This window comes from Lynx rufus, unplaced genomic scaffold (assembly GCF_022079265.1).
Source record: "Lynx rufus isolate CCGP_SWC_20201006 ecotype Redwood Valley unplaced genomic scaffold, mLynRuf1.p SCAF_8, whole genome shotgun sequence".
NCBI lineage: Eukaryota > Metazoa > Chordata > Mammalia > Carnivora > Felidae > Lynx > Lynx rufus.
This window is the reverse complement of record NW_025814896.1, coordinates 110,830,929-110,849,084: the sequence shown is the minus strand read 5'-3', so window position 1 is coordinate 110,849,084 and position 18,156 is coordinate 110,830,929. Positions and strand designations below refer to the sequence as shown.

Below are 18,156 nucleotides of genomic sequence, written 5' to 3'. Positions count from 1 at the left end.
CGTGCCCAACAAACCATTACTATGTTAAAGAAATTCTCAAACAGTTCAAAGTAACACAGTTAATGTATACAAAATATCACAAATGGATATTTCTAAAAAGAGGAAAAAATGACATAATTTGATTTTTGTAAATAAAAAGCACATGTACAGAAAAAAATATTTTACAAAGATAAAGAAAAATGAAAGGAGAATACGAGAATGGAGATAAAAATAGATTAAACAAGAAAGGCAATAAGTGATCATTGCCAAGTAAATGCAAGTTCAATGAAAAGCCCAAGTGTGTGTTTGTGTGTGCATACACATAAAATTCTGTAGGGACACAAACTAAATTGTTAGTAGAATTTACCTCTAAAGAGTACATTTGTGACAAGGACTAGAACGAGGGAGATACCAGAGATATGGCTGAGTATCTTGTATTTCACATGTACACCTATTCTTATTTTAAAGAAATCATTTCTTCTGACAAAGAGTCTCTCCTCAACCAAACTTCAGTCAGGCTCCTGTGAGCCCTCTGCTCCACGAGGCCAGATCTTTAGACTTCCACGTCCACCTTCACATCCCCCAATTTTTGCAGCAATCTCACTGTAAGTCATTTTGGCAAGAATCCCTCACCTTCAATATCTCCTCACCCTCAATATATCTGATCAAATGCCTCAACCCCCCCGGTACCCCAGGTGACATTTGGTCACTCTGGCCTGGATTCAGCAAGAATCCTGTCAGATTCTGTCAGTTTAGCCAGAATCCCCCTACCTCTGATGTTTACTCTTCATAATTTACATCCACTGACACCACCACCACCTGGCCCTGGCTATAAATTCCCAATTTTCCTTGTTGTATTCAGAATTGGGCCCATTGAGATCTCTTTCCCCCTATTACAATAGTCTCTGATTAAAATCTGCTTTTACCACCTTAACCACTGTCCAGCTCTCGATTTTTTTTAGTATTGCCACATGTAAAATTTAGACAGTTTCTAAAAATAAAGTCTAAGTTTAACTCTGAATTCTAAATAAAGTTTAAAACTCTCTTTTTGGGGGGCACCTGGGTGGCTCAGTTGGTTAAAAGTGTCAAAGTCTTGATTTGGGCTCAGGTCATGATCTTACAGTTTGTGGGTTTGAGCTCAACGTCGGACTTTGCATTGATGGTGTGGAGCCTGCTTGGGATTCTCTCTCCACCTCTTCCCTCCCACTCTCTCTCTTTCTCAAAATAAATAAACTTAAAAAAAAAACTTTCTTGGGGTGCCTGGGTGGCTCAGTCGGTTAAACATCCGACTTTTGCTCAAATCATGATCTCACAGTCGAGAATTCGAGACCCATGTTGGGCTCTGTGCTGTCAGCTCAGAGCCTGGAGCCTCCTTTGGATTCTATGTCTCCCTCGCTCTCTGCCCCTGCCCCACCCTCTCTCTCTCTCTCAAAAATAAATAAACATTAAAAAAATTAATAAAAATTAAAAACTTAAAACTTTTTTTATAGAAAAATTGGTGGTTTTTAGTCAGTGATTCATGCTCTAAATCTCTAATTCACAATATAGCAAACTTACAAAAACATTTAAAAAAAATCAGCACAGACTCCTTAACTAGGGAAGTCAAGTTTATTAAAAACAAGCTTTTATTAACAACTACCCGATTTTCATAAAACACTCATTTCCTGATTTAAAAAATGTATATATAAAATAAGGTCAAAATATCAGTAACCATTTTTATTCAAACAAGAAACCAAGAGAACACAAAGTAGGGAAAATAGTAAAGACTTACTAGACACACATAAAAAATACCTGAGATAAACTTAAGCTTTGATGTACACTGAATCTTAAAGATCAACAAATTCCTGCTTTTGTTTTGGGGGAAAAAAAAAAACCAGGGAACATAATTTTTCTTGGTAACTCAGGACCAGAACTACACACATCAATTATTAAAATATACTATACAAAACTTCAATGTTCTTTGATATGGGAATTGGGAGATTCCTACTCCTGGTTCTCTCACTAATCTGTATGATCTTATTAAACTTTTCTGAGCCTCACTTTCCTTAACTATACAAGGAAACAGTTTAACACTCTGTGATTATACGGAACTGAAGGTGATATGTGGAAAACAAAATGATATGTGAGTTAAGTCCTGATTCCAAGACAATGAATATTTTTTTCTATTTCTGTTTGCATTCTGTTTATTTGTATGGGGGACTAATAATATACAGTTGAATTACTATCTTCAAAGGCAGTATTACTTTGGCCAATTTTTAAAAAAACTTATAATTGAATTCAAAGAGAACAGCCACCTTCCAAAAGATATCCTCACTCTCCAGAAAAATTATCGATTTCTCTATAGTTATCAGTGGTTTTTGGTTGGCAGCAAGGCAGGGTTTTTTTCTGTTTTATTAGTTGGGCTCCGTTTTGCAAAACTGAACCCAACTGTAATATTATCACTATTAACACATAATGTTAATACATACTGCACTAGGTATTAGAAGTAAATTAAAAAAAAAAATGTGGTACAAAGGAAGCTGCTAAAGCTCCAAGAGGGCAGAGACTGTGCAAGTGATTGCTATATTCCCAATGCCTACAACAATCACTTGCATGTGGAAGATGCCCAATAAACATTTGTTAAATTAATCGAACAGATTCATAAAAAGCAGTAAACAGTAAAAGATAGCACATCCTAAGTGCCAAATGACAAAGCAAGTATTAAAAAAGGAACAATCAAAACCAAAACCAAAAACTTTTCATGTTGGAAATGAGATTAAGCTAAATCTGAATAAAGAAATATATAAATCTGAAAGAATAATACAAACTATGAGGTGGTGGAAGGACATTCCAGAATGATGAAACTTTTTGAGCAATGATTAAAAAAAAAAAAAAAAAAAGCAGACGTGGCTTATGTGCAAAGCAAGATTAAACTATGTTGGTTTAGGAACAGTACCCTAATAGGTAGGAAATATAAAGAGTCTAATCATGGAAGAGATTTGAAACCTACCATAGGCAAAAAGAAAAAAGAGTACCTTTTTTTTAATGTTTATTTATTTTGAGAGAGAGGGAGACACCGACTCCAAAGAAGGCTCTAGGCTCCGAGTTGTCAGCACAGAGCCCGATGCAGGGCTCAAACCCACAAACCACGAGATCATAACCTGATCCAAAGTCGGATGCTTAACCAACTGAGCCAGCCACCTAGGCGCCCCTAGAGATATAATTTTATAAGACATCTATCTATATAAAAGCAATCAATTGGAGTGGGAAGATTCAAATCAAAGAGAAACAGCTGGCTGGGGGGGTGGGGGACAAAAAACAAACAAACAAAAAAACAAACAGTATAATCTGGCAAACAAGTATCTGAACAGTGGCCTGAAAGCAAGATCATAAGAGACTGAGGAATAAATAACCCAAGAGAGAGAAAGAGAACAAAGAAACTGAGAGGGAGGAAAACGAGACTAGTAGAAAACCAAAGGTCCTAAATGTGGTCTGTACAGAGAAAATAACAGCGAAATGAAAGAGAACAAGATAGGATGTTGAGAACATCCTATCGAAATGAAAGAGAACAAGATAGTCTACTAATGGGTAAGACTGCTGACAAAGGGGTTTCTTTTATTATCCCTATCGGCTTGGTTGGTTTTTAAATGGGAAAAACTAAAATGGCCTTGCCACAGTGGATACTACCACTGGCATAATGGATTCAGGTCTATCTAAAGTTAAGAATCATCACTTGATGATAAGCTCTACAGGAGCTGGAACTATATCTGCTTGTTTTCCACTGTTAAACCACAATGTATTTTCTATGAAGCTTTGGCAACTTTGGTATTTCCATACTTCAGCTTTTTTGTGTTCATTCTCACTTGGCTAGCTATAAGGATCTGGAAAACCAAACGTTCATCTTTGATGAAAAGAAGCAGGCTTAGGGGTTAAAAAAAAAAAAAAAAAAAGTCCGAATTTTAATTCTAAATTATGGATAACTGGGGCATTTCTATTTTATTAAAGTAGCAGAGTTCAAAAAAGTTTAAAATCACAGTATATTAATAATGCAACTATATATACAATTGGAAAAGTAGAATACAAAGTAATGAAAACTATATATTTTATTTAAAGCAAGATTCATCTTCACAGAAAAAAAATAATTCCTTATTTATTTAGAAGGAATAAGGAACGTGTATAAAATTTGAACGCATGGATTTTAGAAAAGAAAAAAATGTTATGTGACCCTGCTGATTGTAAAGACTTTTCAGGACACCATGCCAAAGACACTTCCTGGCAGTCAGTGTTTAACACACAAAGGGAAAAGAAAACAAACCTACACTCACAACTACCAAAACCCAAGCACCATTTGCTGCAGCTAACATCAACCTGCAATTATGAAGCCAGTGGCATCCCTAAAAATGAGCTCTGTCAGAATGACTTGGCAGGGCCCAGGCAATGCTCTCTACACAACAGAATACAGACACTACTTGCTCTAAAAGGCCCTTTCCAAGGGAAGTCATAAGACAGAACTAGCTAGCAGAAAGAGGGACAGACCCTCTGCTCCCATATATGCCAACATATATTGTACACTCACAAAATTGACAAATGCTGTAAATATCAAAGATGTCTGAGTCACAGGACCTGCCCTTATGACAATTTAGCTGAGAGACATAATATACATATTTAAACACATATATTTAATACATATTCAGTAACAGTGTAGTCTAATATATGATTCGTTCATTCAAGAACCATTTAGTAAGCAGCTACTATGTGCCACTAACTGCTAGACCTTAAAACACCCTTAAGTGACTCAAAACCTAGTGAGGAAACAAACACACAAAGCAGGAGACAGGTGGTATAACTGAGACACAGAAGTTCTCAACACTAATCCTCTCTTAACCAAACCTCTGGATTAACCAGTATTCTTCAGTCCCTTGGTAAAACACTGCCCAACGCCCGGGGCACATTAAGTATTCATAGCTAGAGTATGCTATTCTTTATAATTCACCCATACACTGCGTTTTCAGTCAAGTTGTATAAGCTCACCAAGAGTCAATCTGGTTTCCTCCCAAACCTGTTTATGCCAATTGCACTTGTTGCTTTGATTACATAATTCAATTAAACATTACATAAACCAATAAAACATACGTATGAAAAGAAAAACTAAGTTGAATGCTTTGGGAAGACAACACAACAAAGGAGACCTACTAAGCAGGAGACCTGCTATCAAATTAAATGTGGGTGACACAACTGTGAAAGACTAGGGAAAAGTCATAAAAATCGAGGATTCTGTACTGTATACTTTACTCAAGGAAAACCAAAACCAGAAATCATAACCAATGTATTGTAATTGTAGCTTTTTCAAGAAAGACAACACACAACTCCAATCAGTGTTCTTAAAAAAAAAAAGTGAAGGGCAGGTGGGCTTGGTCTTACAGTGACAAATGACTATGCGTTTATATTATTTTTAACTTAAATGACTTGGTATCATTTCAACCAGATTAACTGCCCAACCACTGATCAGGATGGTGTTTCTGTTATTTATACAAGCTCTTAGGGGAGCATGAAACTTCACTGTGTCTGGAGGTTTCCCAAAGACAGTAAAATGAAACTTGGAAGAGGATTAGAAATTCACCAGGCAGACAAGGGAGTGAAAATATCCCAACCCTATACATTGACTCAAAAGCATGAGAACAAGAAAAGTGTCAAAATATTTTTCCTTCCATTTACCATGCCCAGTCCCACCACTCAAACTTTTCTTATGGCAAATTATTTATCTTTTCTATGAGTTAGGGAATAATTATTACCTACCACAAAGAGCTTTGTAAAGATTAAAATCGATCACACGTGTAAAGTGCTCTACACTGTACCCAGCACATGGTAAGGGATCAACAACAACAATAAAAACTGTTATTATTGTTGGAGGGGAAAGAAGAGGAAACAAAAGCTAAAGTACTGGGACCATGGTACCATCTTCCCCAAGTAAGGACTCTTTGAAGTTCAATAAGTGTGCTGACCCAGATCTCCAGGCTCCTCCTTGTTCCCTTTTAGCTTTACATGAATCCACATTCCTCAGGAGCAGGTTTTGGTTGTGCATATAATTTAGGCTTTGCTTACTGCTGAACCTTCTCATTTAGGAAATACAAACAAAAAAACTGAGAGCAAGTCCCAGACTGGGCTGTAATTTTCCATCAGGTGAAATTGGTATCACCCTTATGGAATCTGACATCTTACTTATTTCTCCTAACTAGATATGCTGGTATTGGATCCAATTTCTGTCATATGTAAATGAGTGCTAATGAAGCCTGTGTGTAACACTCCCCCGGCCCTTTCCTTGGATCTCTGTAGTGCAGTCATGCCAAGAACCTATTCACCACACCCAAAATACCTATTCCACCCAACCTTCTTCAACATTTCCCAGCGCTCCCCTTAATTCCAGGGCTTCTACTCCTTATTCTTCTCCTGTTCTTATCTAAAACAAAACAAAACAAAACAAAACAAAACAGGGGCGCCTGGGTGGCTCAGTCAGTTAAGCGTCCGACTTCGGCTCAGGTCACGATCTCATGGTCCGTGAGTTCGAGCTCCGCCTCGGGCTCTGTGCTGACTGCTCAGAACCTGGAGCCTGTTTCAGATTCTGTGTCTCCCTCTCTCTCTGACCCTGCCCCGTTCATGCTCTGTCTCTCCCTGTCTCAAAAATAAATAAAACGTTAAAAAAAAAAATTAAAAAAAAAATAAAACAAAACAGAACACTACTCATTTTTCCTTGAGCCATACTGCTTCTAAGCCAGTCTACAATAAAATTTCCTTCTTGCATATCAGTATTTTCGAATATTCCATCATCTTATTTAGATAAGGTACTTTTGTTATAAAAGTTAAATAGCACTGTCTGCCAAAGAAAGTGATTTTATTTCTTTAAATACCTTAATGCATAACAGCAAATACATGGTTGACATTATTATTCTGTTCAAACAGCATATGTAAAACAGATGGGCTGAGAATAACCTAATAACAAAAGCACTACACAAAAGGTGATATACAATCAATAAACACTAACTATATTAAAATATACATACATATATATGTATAAAATACGTATAAAATATACATGTATACATATTTTAATATAATGTTTAGTATATATAGTATAGCATATATAGTTAGTATATACATACATGTGCCTGTATATAGCGTAGTTAGTATATATATGTATGTATATAGAGATATACACATACACACACACACAGACACACACACACACACACACAACATAATTAGGCTACCCTCAGAACAAGCTGGAAAAGATCCGAATTTGCAGACTTTTTTAAAGAAATAAACATTTTACATCAGTATTCTCTACACAAAAATAAAACGATTCGAAGAAACTAGAGTGACACATTGTTAAACACCTTTGACGAACACAAATCGTTGAAAACTTTCCTGAGCCCCTTAAAATGCAATCATTTCACTAAGTTGTTCTGCTTGAAGTTTGAAATATATAAGAATTTACATTATGACAGCTACTCAAAGCATACTTAATCATCTAAATATTGTAATTCACTTGGCTACTTCAGATCAGAAGCAGCTACACAGGGTAAGGGACCAATAAAAGGAGATGATGTATGGAGAACAATGTCTGGGCTTGGGTAGTACGACTCGTGGGTTCTAAAGTCAATCCCCACCAATTCAGAGTGATCAAGGACCATTTACTTATTCTCTCTGTGGCCCTAACTGATACAACAAGAGATGAGATGGGAATGCAAGCTGGTGCAGCCACTCTGGAAAACAGTATGGAGGGTCCTCAAAAAACTAAAAATAGAACTACCCTACAACCCAGCAATTGCACTACTAGGCATTTATCCATGGGATACAGGTGTGCTGTTTCGAAGGGATACATGCACCCCCATGTTTATAGCAACACTATCAACAATAGCCAAAGTATGGAAAGAGCCCAAATGTCCATCAATGGATGAATGGATACAGAAGACGTGGTATATATATTCAATGGAGTATCACTCGGCAATCAAAAAGAATGAAATCTTGCCATTTGCAACTACATGGATGGAAATGGAGGCTATTATGCTAAGTGAAATTAGTCCATCAGAGAAAGACAAAAATCATATGACTTCACTCATATGAGGACTTTAAGAGACAAAACAGATGAACATAAGGGAAGGGAAACAAAAATAATATAAAAACAGGGAGGGGACAAAACAGAAGAGACTCATAAATATGGAGAACAAACTGAGGGTTACGGGAGGGGTTGTGGGGGGGGGATGGGCTAAATGGGTAAGGGGCACTAAGGAATCTACTCCTGAAATCATTGTTGCACTATATGCTAACTAATTTGGATGCAAATTTTAAAAAATAAATAAATAAAATTAAGTAGAAAAAAATATATATCACTTTTGTAAACCACACCAAAAAAAAAAAAAAAAACAAAAAACAAGGGATGAGACTATGCAAGTTCTAAGGTCCCACAGGAGGTAAAATATTCTTAGTCTAATGAAGGGAATAGAAAATTGGGAGTCGAGCTATGCAGGGCAAAGAGAGGGGACGTGCACACGCGCATCCCTGTCAGCCCTAGAATTCTACAGTTACATGTGCTAAGATGAAGACTACAGACAATACATACTCTAGGAATTAACAACAGGTTCATGTGTACAGTTTCTTCCTCCTGTCTGTCTCTGCTCTCCCCACCTCTCTTCCCTCTCTGTCTCTTCTTTTCTTCTACCCCCTTCCTTAGCTTCTTCTCCTGCCTCAGGTTTCTCTCCTGAACTGCAAAGTTCCTCTGTTCCTATCTCCAGTCCTCAATGCTTTCCAGTTATTACCATCTACTACTACATCTCTAGCCTGCTCCTTACTTCCGATACTGTCGGTTTATTGTCAGTATTATTAAACTGTCAGTTTTACTATCACTATTAACAGTGGCATAAGTAGCCACTATGCCAAATGCATCACTTAAACTAGTTCTTGGCTCCTAAAGTTTAATTTAAATAAATAATACCAAATAAGTAAGTAAATAAATAAATAAAACAGTTAAAAGCATTCTCTCCACAGAAATCTCAACCAGCAAAAGCAAACCACTTATTGGACATTTATTATAGGTCACAAACTTTGCATACTCTATCTTTTTAAAATTACAACTACTCTGTTTGGTGGCTATATTTACAAACAAAGATGGGGCCCAGAAAAATTATATACTGGAAATGATGGAACTAAGGCCCATACTTTCCACAGCCACACTGCAAGAGACAATGACAATAGACTGTTGTGTCAAATTGACCACTAAAGCAAGAAACTCCAAAGATCCCAAGGGCAAGTTTATTTCTAATGGCCCAGAATTGAAACCTGGAATCCATTAGTAACATTCATAAATCAAAAAGTATGCTGGGGCACCTGGGTGGCTCAGTCGGTTAAGCATCCGACTTCGGCTGAGGTCATGATCTCATGGTTTGTGGGTTTGAGCCCCACGTTGGGCTTTGTGCTGACAGCTCAGAGCCTGGAGTCTGCCTCAAACTCTGTGTCTCCCTCTCTCTCTCTCTCTGCCCCTCTCCTACTCACGCTCTGTCTCTCTCTCTAAAAAAATAAACATTAAAAATTTTTGAAAAAAATTTTAAGTAAAAATAATTAAAATAAAATAAAATAAAACAAAATAAAATAAAATAAGCCTGACATCAAGTGGAGAGTAAGCTGACAAAGGGAAATCAGTCCAGATTATTTGGACTTTCAAACACCAATCAAGGGCTGATTAATAAAGGGGTTGGTTTGTTTGTTTTAAATTCTGCTTTAATTTTACCAAGATTTTGGAGAGAAGTTGTAGTCTCCCCCCCACCACTGGGACTCAAAGAAAAGTAAACTTAGATAGTAAATAAAGTTTAGGGTCAAATAAGGATATCTCTTAATAGAGAAAAAGTATCAATTATATTTCTCTACAGATAATTACTGGACCATTCTTATTTGTCAATTTTTCAAAGTAAGATAATTCAGTTTTCAGTAATAGTGCCTCAAATTAACTCTTCTACTGAAAACAGTTAAATATTCTGGACAAAATATTTTTACATATTTAAAAGGCAAAGCTGATAAGAAGTAAGGAATTATTTGGCCAAAATTGAAAGGAAAATGGGAACCTAGTAAGGTAAGAGAACAAAAGCCACTTTTGCTCTAGAGGTACTAGCCAATCAGAACAAATCTGAACCTTAAGTTTGGACAGCCTTATAGGACCCAAAGAGCAAAAACTAAAGACCAGGACCATCCGGAGTAAAAAGTCTAACAGGTGATATGTCCCACATTTAGCTAAGACCCTGTAGCATATTCCTTCAAGGCAAAGGTGAAGGATGCTGGTCCTCAAATGTATTTGTGGCCAAAATTTGCATCAGCTGGGTGGTCCAAAACCTCAAGCAATGAATTGGTTTTAAAATGGTTGTGGATTGTTAATGCCTCCAAAAACCCATCAGAGCAAATGCAAAGACCTTCTAAAGAAGACACCTTTATTTGAGACCTCAGATTAGTCTTAACACCTTTCCAAGGACAGTGAGCAGCACACAAAAATTACTATGCATACAAAGAAATAAGTTACCATGAACAAGGACCGGCAAAAACAAGAGACCACAGAAAGAGATCTCCAAGACTTCATGCAGAGGAAGTACAGATATACCACCTATAAAAACAACTATACTCACTCGGTTTAAAGAAAAAGAAACCTGAAGATATCTTCAGGGAACAGGAAACTATTAAGAAAAAATCCAGCAGATTTAAAATGCAACCAAACTGAACTTCAGTAATAATTAAAATTAGAAACTTATCAGATGGCTTTAAAAGATTAAATTCAACTGAAGAGAAAATTAATGGACTGCAAATAAGTCAGAATAAACAGATAAAGAAGGTCTAAAATACATGTAATCAGAGACCTAAAGATTAAAGAAAACAGAATGGGATAAAGCAGAAATATAAAGAGATAGTGACTGATGATTTTGCAGAAATCTAAAGAGATAATGATTGAGGATCATGTAGATTTTTCAAGAGCCTAACAAAGTCACAAATAAAATAAAAAGAAATATATACCCTGAAACATCATAATGAAACTCAGAACACAAAGTCCAGAAAAAAATATTAAATGTAGACAATAAAATAAGCTAGAAAACAGTGGAACAGAGTAAAATCTCCAGGTCTGTTGTTTTAAATAAAAAGAAAAATGATAAGTAAGCATTAGTGTGACTGATTATCTCAGAAGGGTCTAAGGATCAAGCAAGATAATGAATTTAAGGGCTTGGAAAAAACTGTACAGGTATCTGGAGACTTAAGTGACAGTCTGTACAAAAACCTGTTTCATTCTCGGTCATTCAACCTCTCTGTGGGCCTCACTTTACCTGCGGAAGAAGGTTGCAGCTGATTTTTTCCAAAGTTCATTCCAGCTCAGAAATTACTCTATCATTATCTCTCTCAGTCAGAGGGAGGTGAATCAAATTATAATATTCTACTGGCTAAAAATAAAATGCTAGCTATCATCAGAAAGAATAATAGAAACGTAACAAAAATTATATCCCAATTCTATAAAAAGCCATCCATATCTGGAATACTAACAGATGTGTCCAAACAATACATGTAAAATCAGAAACAAACAACTAAAGCAGTGGTTCTCAATCCGTGCTCCCTTGAGGGAGCTCAAAAAAACACTAATACCAGGGGCACTAAATCCTAAAATTCTGATTAAACTGGTCTGGGGTAGAGCACAGGAAATGAAGATTTTTAAAAGTTCCCCCAGATTATTCTAAGGTTGAGCTAAAGCTAAGAAATACTGAACTAAAGTGACAAAATAATTTTGAGTCATACTTGACTCCTTTTTCCTCAAACGTCACATCCTATCCTTCAGCACATCTTGTTGGTTCTACCTTCAAAAATGCATTCAGAATCCATTAGATTTTGAATACGTATCAAAATAGACATTCACATATCTCATCACTACCAGCTTAGTTCATCTCCAGCCTGGATTATTAACTAGACTCCATGACTCTCTTACCATTGTCTTCCCTCCAAGTGCATTCTAAACCCTTGCGATGCTGTTCCTTTACTCAAAACATTTCAACTGTCACCCATCTGGCTGAGGTACAATCTAACATCCTTACAATGGGCAAGACCCAGTATGGCATTTCTTCCATTCTTCTCCTCTACTCTAGCCACATGTGCCTCATTATTCCTCAAACATTCCAAGCATGCTCCTTTCCCCCCTACTGTTCTCTCTGCCCTCCCAGAACACCCCCTCCTTAATTTCACCTTTTCAGGTCTTGCTCAAATGGCATCTCATCAGGTAAGCCTTTCTTCCCCACTCTACCCCACCAAGCACTCCATATCCCCCTTATACCAACCACATGACTGTGGTGCTTACTACCACCTAACATTTTATGTATGTAAGTATTCATTATTGTCTGCCTGTAGGATCTATTTTAACCATCTTGTTTCTCCAGTGCCTAGAACAGGAGCTGGCATAAAATGGGTGAATAACATTTGTTGACTGAAAATATGAATCAATAATGCCAAAATCCAGATTAATAAATACTCCAGTCTCTATGCCACATGCCCTAAGCTACTCAATCATATCACCTTTTTCATACAATTCTAACATTTCCAGGTAATAACAGAGCCTCCCCTACTACACACACCCCCCAAAATCTAGGGCCAATAGTTTTTGTTTTGTATTTACATGCCTGCTTTCTATTAAGTCAGTAATTTTCAAATAGGTTCTCATTACTTCATTAAGTTCTTTCTTCTTGCTATTCTCCCTATTCACTGCTAGCTCTCTTTTGTGCTATTCTAAGAAAATCTAAGCCCCCACAATGATAAACACTCTGATTTTTCTACATCTTGCTTGTCTATCACTCCAACTAGACTGCATACTTCTTGAAGGTCATCTAGCTCAATGTCTCACATAAAGAAATTTCCCTCGATTGTTATGATTAGTATTCCAACTCCAATTCCTTTCACAAATATAAAGCTCAGTAATAACCCTAACCATTCTTTTCCCATGAACTGCCTATTCTCATCTGAATGGTGGTAGTGAGGCAGGAGGGGGATTATCAAAAATAAAGAGAATTCTAGGGATACCTGGGTGGCTCCGTTGGTTGAGCATCTGACTTCGGCTCAGGTCATGATCTCATGGTCCGTGGGTTCGAGCCCCACGTCGGACACTGTGCTGACAGAGCCTGGGGAGCCTGCTTCAGATTCTGTGTCTCCCTCTCTCTCTGCCTCTCCCCTGCTCCCGTTCTCTCTCTCTCAAAAATAAATAACCAGGGGCGCCTGGGTGGCGCAGTCGGTTGAGCGTCCGACTTCAGCCAGGTCACGATCTCGCGGTCTGGGAGTTCGAGCCCCGCGTCAGGCTCTGGGCTGATGGCTCGGAGCCTGGAGCCTGTTTCCGATTCTGTGTCTCCCTCTCTCTCTGCCCTCCCCCGTTCATGCTCTGTCTCTCTCTGTCCCAAAAATGGAAAATAAACGTTGAAAAAAAAATTAAAAATAAATAAATAAATAAATAAATAAACATTAAAAAAATGTTTTTAAAAAGAGAGAGAGAATTCTACATTAACTGAGATGGGCAAGGAGGGGAAAATGACAAGTTTACAGCACAGTATAACTGGTTCCTTCCTCCCAAGACCTGAAGAAGGGAGGAAGTGGTAAAGGCAGACCAGGTAGGTGACAGCTTGGATTGCCTTGCACAACTCTGTCCTGACAATCTGAAAGAGCAAGACTAACAGGTTCCTGAAGAGACCAATTAGACTTAATCTTAAAGGTATTTTTGTTGACTTCGGTGTTAATGACTTGAGAAGAGATTTAAAAACCAAAGAGAGGACATCAATTAATCCAAATTTCATCACCACTCATTCTCTGACTTCCGATTTCTTCTAGAAAAATTTAAATGGCAAAAGAAAAATGAAGGGATATGTTCACATTTAATGATGTTGATAAAAAGAAATTACTTTAAAAATATGTTTTCAGGGGCCCCTGGGTGGCTCAGTCGGTTGAGCGGCCGACTTCGGCTCAGGTCATGATTTCACAGTCCGTGAGTTCGAGCCCCGCGTCGGGCTCTGTGCTGACAGCTCAGAGCCTGGAGCCTGTTTCGGATTCTGTGTCTCCCTCTCTCTGACCCTCCCCCGTTCATGCTCTGTCTCTCTCTCTCTGTCTCAAAAATAAATAAACGATAAAAAAAAAAAAAAAAATATGTTTTCAGTTGTGAGATTCCCACAAACTCTCTTCCCAAAAAGTATGTTATTTGTTCTGTTTGGAAAATATGACACATTTTTAAAGTTCCTCGCTGGATGCTTAATTTAGTGTAAGCACAAACGAAAAGATACTGTAAAAATGTAGTGCTTTCAGTGTGAGGAGCACCAATTGGAAACCTACCTGAGCTTTAACATTTGCCATTAAAAATCCCAGAAATAGCATGTGTGCGCATGTGTGTGTAAAACTGAAGAGTGACTACAATTATAGGTAAATTGAAAAGTTGAAATGGAGGGGTGGAAGGGGAGAACTGGGAGACAGGACAAGGGTAAGATGAGCTGCAAACTCCCGAACCTCCACAAGTAAAAAGGGAAGAGTTATTATCTTGTTTGTTTTTGACCAAATTAGTGTGACTCACCTTCCCTAAACTGGAAATTAAAATTTAAGCAGCCACATAAAAAAATCATTCTCCACACCCGAACAACGTTAACGCTAAAGCCTGCCTTTAACACTTCCTTGAAGTCTGAAATCCACAATTTCATTTATGGAATGCACTGTCTAATAAAGTGAATTACTAATAAATTTAAATGAAGCATTCAAGTCTGCTTATCACTATACAGACATGGTCAGATTCATTTTGAGAAAAGTTACAAATACCAACAGACTAGATACTAAAGTACATAACGGCAGACATAAAAAAAGTTGCCAAAGAATACAAACATAGAACTGTGGAAACAAAGAATGAGAAGAAATTTTAGAAACTATGGGTCACTGCCTCGCTTCACTCAACTCCTCCCAAAGGCCTTCCTCACCCACCCCATCTAAAATAAAAAAGCCGCGGGGAGCCTGGGTGCTCCATCAGTTAAGCATCTGACTCTTGGCTTCAGCTCAGGTCATGATCTCACAGTCTGTGAGTTCGAACCCCAGATGGGGCTCAGTGCTGACTTGGGATTCTCACGATCTCACAGTTTGTGAGTTCGAACCCCAGATCGGGCTCCGCGCTGACGGGATTCTCTCTCTCTCTCTCTGCCCCTCCCCTGCTCACTCGCTCTCTCAAAATAAGTAAACAACCTTAATAAAAAAAATAAACAAATAAAATAGCTGTCCCTATCACATTCTATTTCTGTACCTGATTTATTTTCCTCATCCAAGGTGCCATTATGGTTCGGTATATTATGTACTTACATTTGCCGCTTCTTTGCCTGCCGACTAAAACGTAAGCTCTATGAGGGCCGAAGCTCTGTCAGTTGTGTTCATCCCAGGCCCTCGAGGCACACAGCTGGCACTCAATAAAGTACTGAATAAATAAATGATGAACCTGAAGTTCACAGAGGTTAAAGGATTTCCTCAAGGTCACAGCCAGCAGTAAGCACAGCTGGTACTAAAACGCTGTCTACTCCCTCTTTCCATAGCCACTTCCACTAGGCCAAAGCACCCTGCTCCAGCACATGATTTTCTATTTAACAGATTCCTTCTTTTCTTTTTTTAAGTGCCAAAGAAAATACCCGTTACCAAAAACAGTGACACGCTGGGTAGCATTTTAACTTCAAGTGTTTCACCAACCAAAACTATACTCAGATTTCAGAAGTGTACAAGATTAGCCAGTAAAACAGCAAGGCACAGCCACTCAGTTCTTCGAGTTCCTTGTGAAATTGGTGTGTGCCTTGGAAGTTTTAAGATCAGCTTCGGAAACACACTTAGCAATTCAGAATGGCCTGTAAAGTATCAGCCTCACTTTCTTCTAAGAGCCCACAACAGCTCCTTCCTGGATATGCTTTATCTTGCAGATTATGCAAGGAAATGTAACCAACTTTAAAGTCCCTTTTAGTTCCTTTCAAAGTACAAGGCAATCTCACAAAACACTGGGCACAAAATTAACCCTTGGGAAGTTTCAGATTCTGAGAATAGGAAACCATCTCCGAACCATCACCTGACGGTGATCATCTAGGTTCTTCATGATCTGAAATACCTAAAAGAAACGCGGAGGTGGGGGGTTGGGGGGGGGGGTGGAGGAAGAGGAAAAGAGAAGAAACGTTTACATACATCAAAAAGGAGCTGATATCCCTCATAATACTTTAGCCCAACATCAGCTTCTTGCCTAAAGTCAAGGCCCCACGCACACAACTTCGGTTGTCTGCTTTGGTCACCTCCCTTTCAGAGAGACAGGAGCCAACTACCAATACCTTTGCAGGGAACATCTCTAGACCTAGGATGGGACTCACTAGGGCAGAGGATGATTTGCTAGACGTCTCTCAAAACTACTGTCAGCCCAATTAGTTAACTGAAAGGGACGACCTAAAATGTGGGACGGCAAGAGAGTTGAAATGAGACTGAGTTAAGAGTGTGAAGGAGCAGACGAAAAGGAACGGGGAGGGTAAACAACGCATCAGGGGCTGGAGTGGGAACCTAGGTCAAGGCAGCGGGGTCAGGGAAAGGCAAAGGTGAAGGGGGGAAAGATGCGGTTTCTGAGTGGGATGGGCGGGAGCAAAGGGGGAGGGGACGAGGGGGGCCGAAGGGGGAGGGGGGGAAGGGTCCTGGGCGGGGCGGAAGGGAGCGAAGAGGCGGGATGAAGAGGGCCAGGCCGGGAGGGTCTTTACCTGCAGCTCCGCCCGCTCCACCTCCCACTGGGCTCTCTCCACCTCGAAGCGGGCCCACTCGTGCTGCAGGAAGTGCAGGATCCCAGGGAGGCTGTATTGGGCTCGCGCCGCCCCCGCCGCAGCCGCCCCGTCGCCGGCCGCGGCAGCCTCCGTCAGAGGCCCGAGACCCTTGGCACCGCCGGCGCCCGGGTGGTTGTTGCTGAAGAAGACGCCGGGACCCGCCTGCTCGTCCATGGCGGCCGCAGAAACCCCGGGAGCTGCCCAGGAGCCCAGCAGCGGAGGCAACGGCGGCGGCCAGCAGCGCCTCCTCCTGCCTCCGCCGCTCCCCGCCCACACCCCAGTCAGCAGGGAGCAGCCGCCTGGGCGCGGGGGCCGGCCGAGCCCGGGACGGGCCGGGAAATGGGTCAACTGCGGCGCGCGGGCGGCCCAGGGCTTGCTGGGAGTTGTAGTCGCGGGGCGGGGCGGCGGCAAGCGCGGTCGCGGCGGCCTGTGGGGCTGCGAGAGACTCGGGCGCGGCCGCAGCTCCGCCCCCGGCCCGCCCCTGCCCGCCCCTGCCTGCGGCGGTGGGGGCCGACTGGGCCGGGAGCGCGGGTTTCCTCACCCGCCGGTCGGGCGCGAGCGGGCTGCGCGCCAGTGCCCCCCTCGCACGCGGAAGTTCTCGGGCGGCGCGCCCTGTTGCATACACACACACATACACACACACGGAAGTTATCGCGCCAAGATACCAGTCCGAGCAGCACATCTTTCAGGGCTTCCTGGTGGTTGTGCTAAGAAACAAGCTCAAAGCGAGGTTCGGAGGTCCGGCTCCTGGACGGCTCCAGCTAGTTGTATCTAACCCTCTCCCTTTGGCTCCAACTTAAGTGTTTCTCTGGCCCCAGACACTCCTCAAGTTCTGGCAATCTGCTTATCGCTATCGCTCCTCCCTTTTTTTTTTTTTTTTTTTTTTTCTCCCTTACGGATTCAAACCTGTTGCCTGATCAGTTTTCACTTATAAGGAACTCTGATCACCTCTCTCTCCTGGACCAGCCCTTTTCAGCTTCTACATTCTGGATTGTTGGCACTTCATCTGAAACACTGCTCCGCTGAAGTCCCTTTCTCCTGCAGTAAATCTTGCAGTAGTAAGTCCTGTAGACGTTTCAGATATCCAAGGGTGTTATTTCGGTGTCCTTTTTTTCTACCTTTTCCCGCGCAGTTTTTACTCAGTTCAACTCAAATATTTGATTGTCAGTTATTTCTGTCGCTGGGGACATAAAGATAAATGGCACAGTTCCTGTCATCAAAGGGAGATTGGCAAGTATATAATCAATTCTCACAGTGCCTTAAATCAACACCACCTGAAGGAACAAAGTCCCTTTCTCTTCCCTAGAACTGTCTTAGGTATCCAGGCACTTCTCCCTTTTCACTTGTCCCG

At 40.2% G+C, this 18,156-nt stretch overlaps 1 protein-coding gene across 2 annotated transcripts in view; it reads right to left on the bottom strand.

Annotated features, from left to right (window-relative positions):
* STRN (striatin) overlaps nucleotides 1-17,075 on the bottom strand; it is a 91,777-nt gene extending 74,702 nt beyond the window's left edge. For both annotated transcript variants that reach the window (XM_047068105.1, XM_047068106.1), the window contains exon 1: nucleotides 16,746-17,075. In XM_047068105.1, the coding sequence (XP_046924061.1) occupies nucleotides 16,746-16,979 (234 nt within the window). In that variant the 5' untranslated portion in view covers nucleotides 16,980-17,075. The remainder of the gene's footprint in view (nucleotides 1-16,745) is intronic.
* Between the last annotated feature and the right edge of the window lie 1,081 nt (nucleotides 17,076-18,156).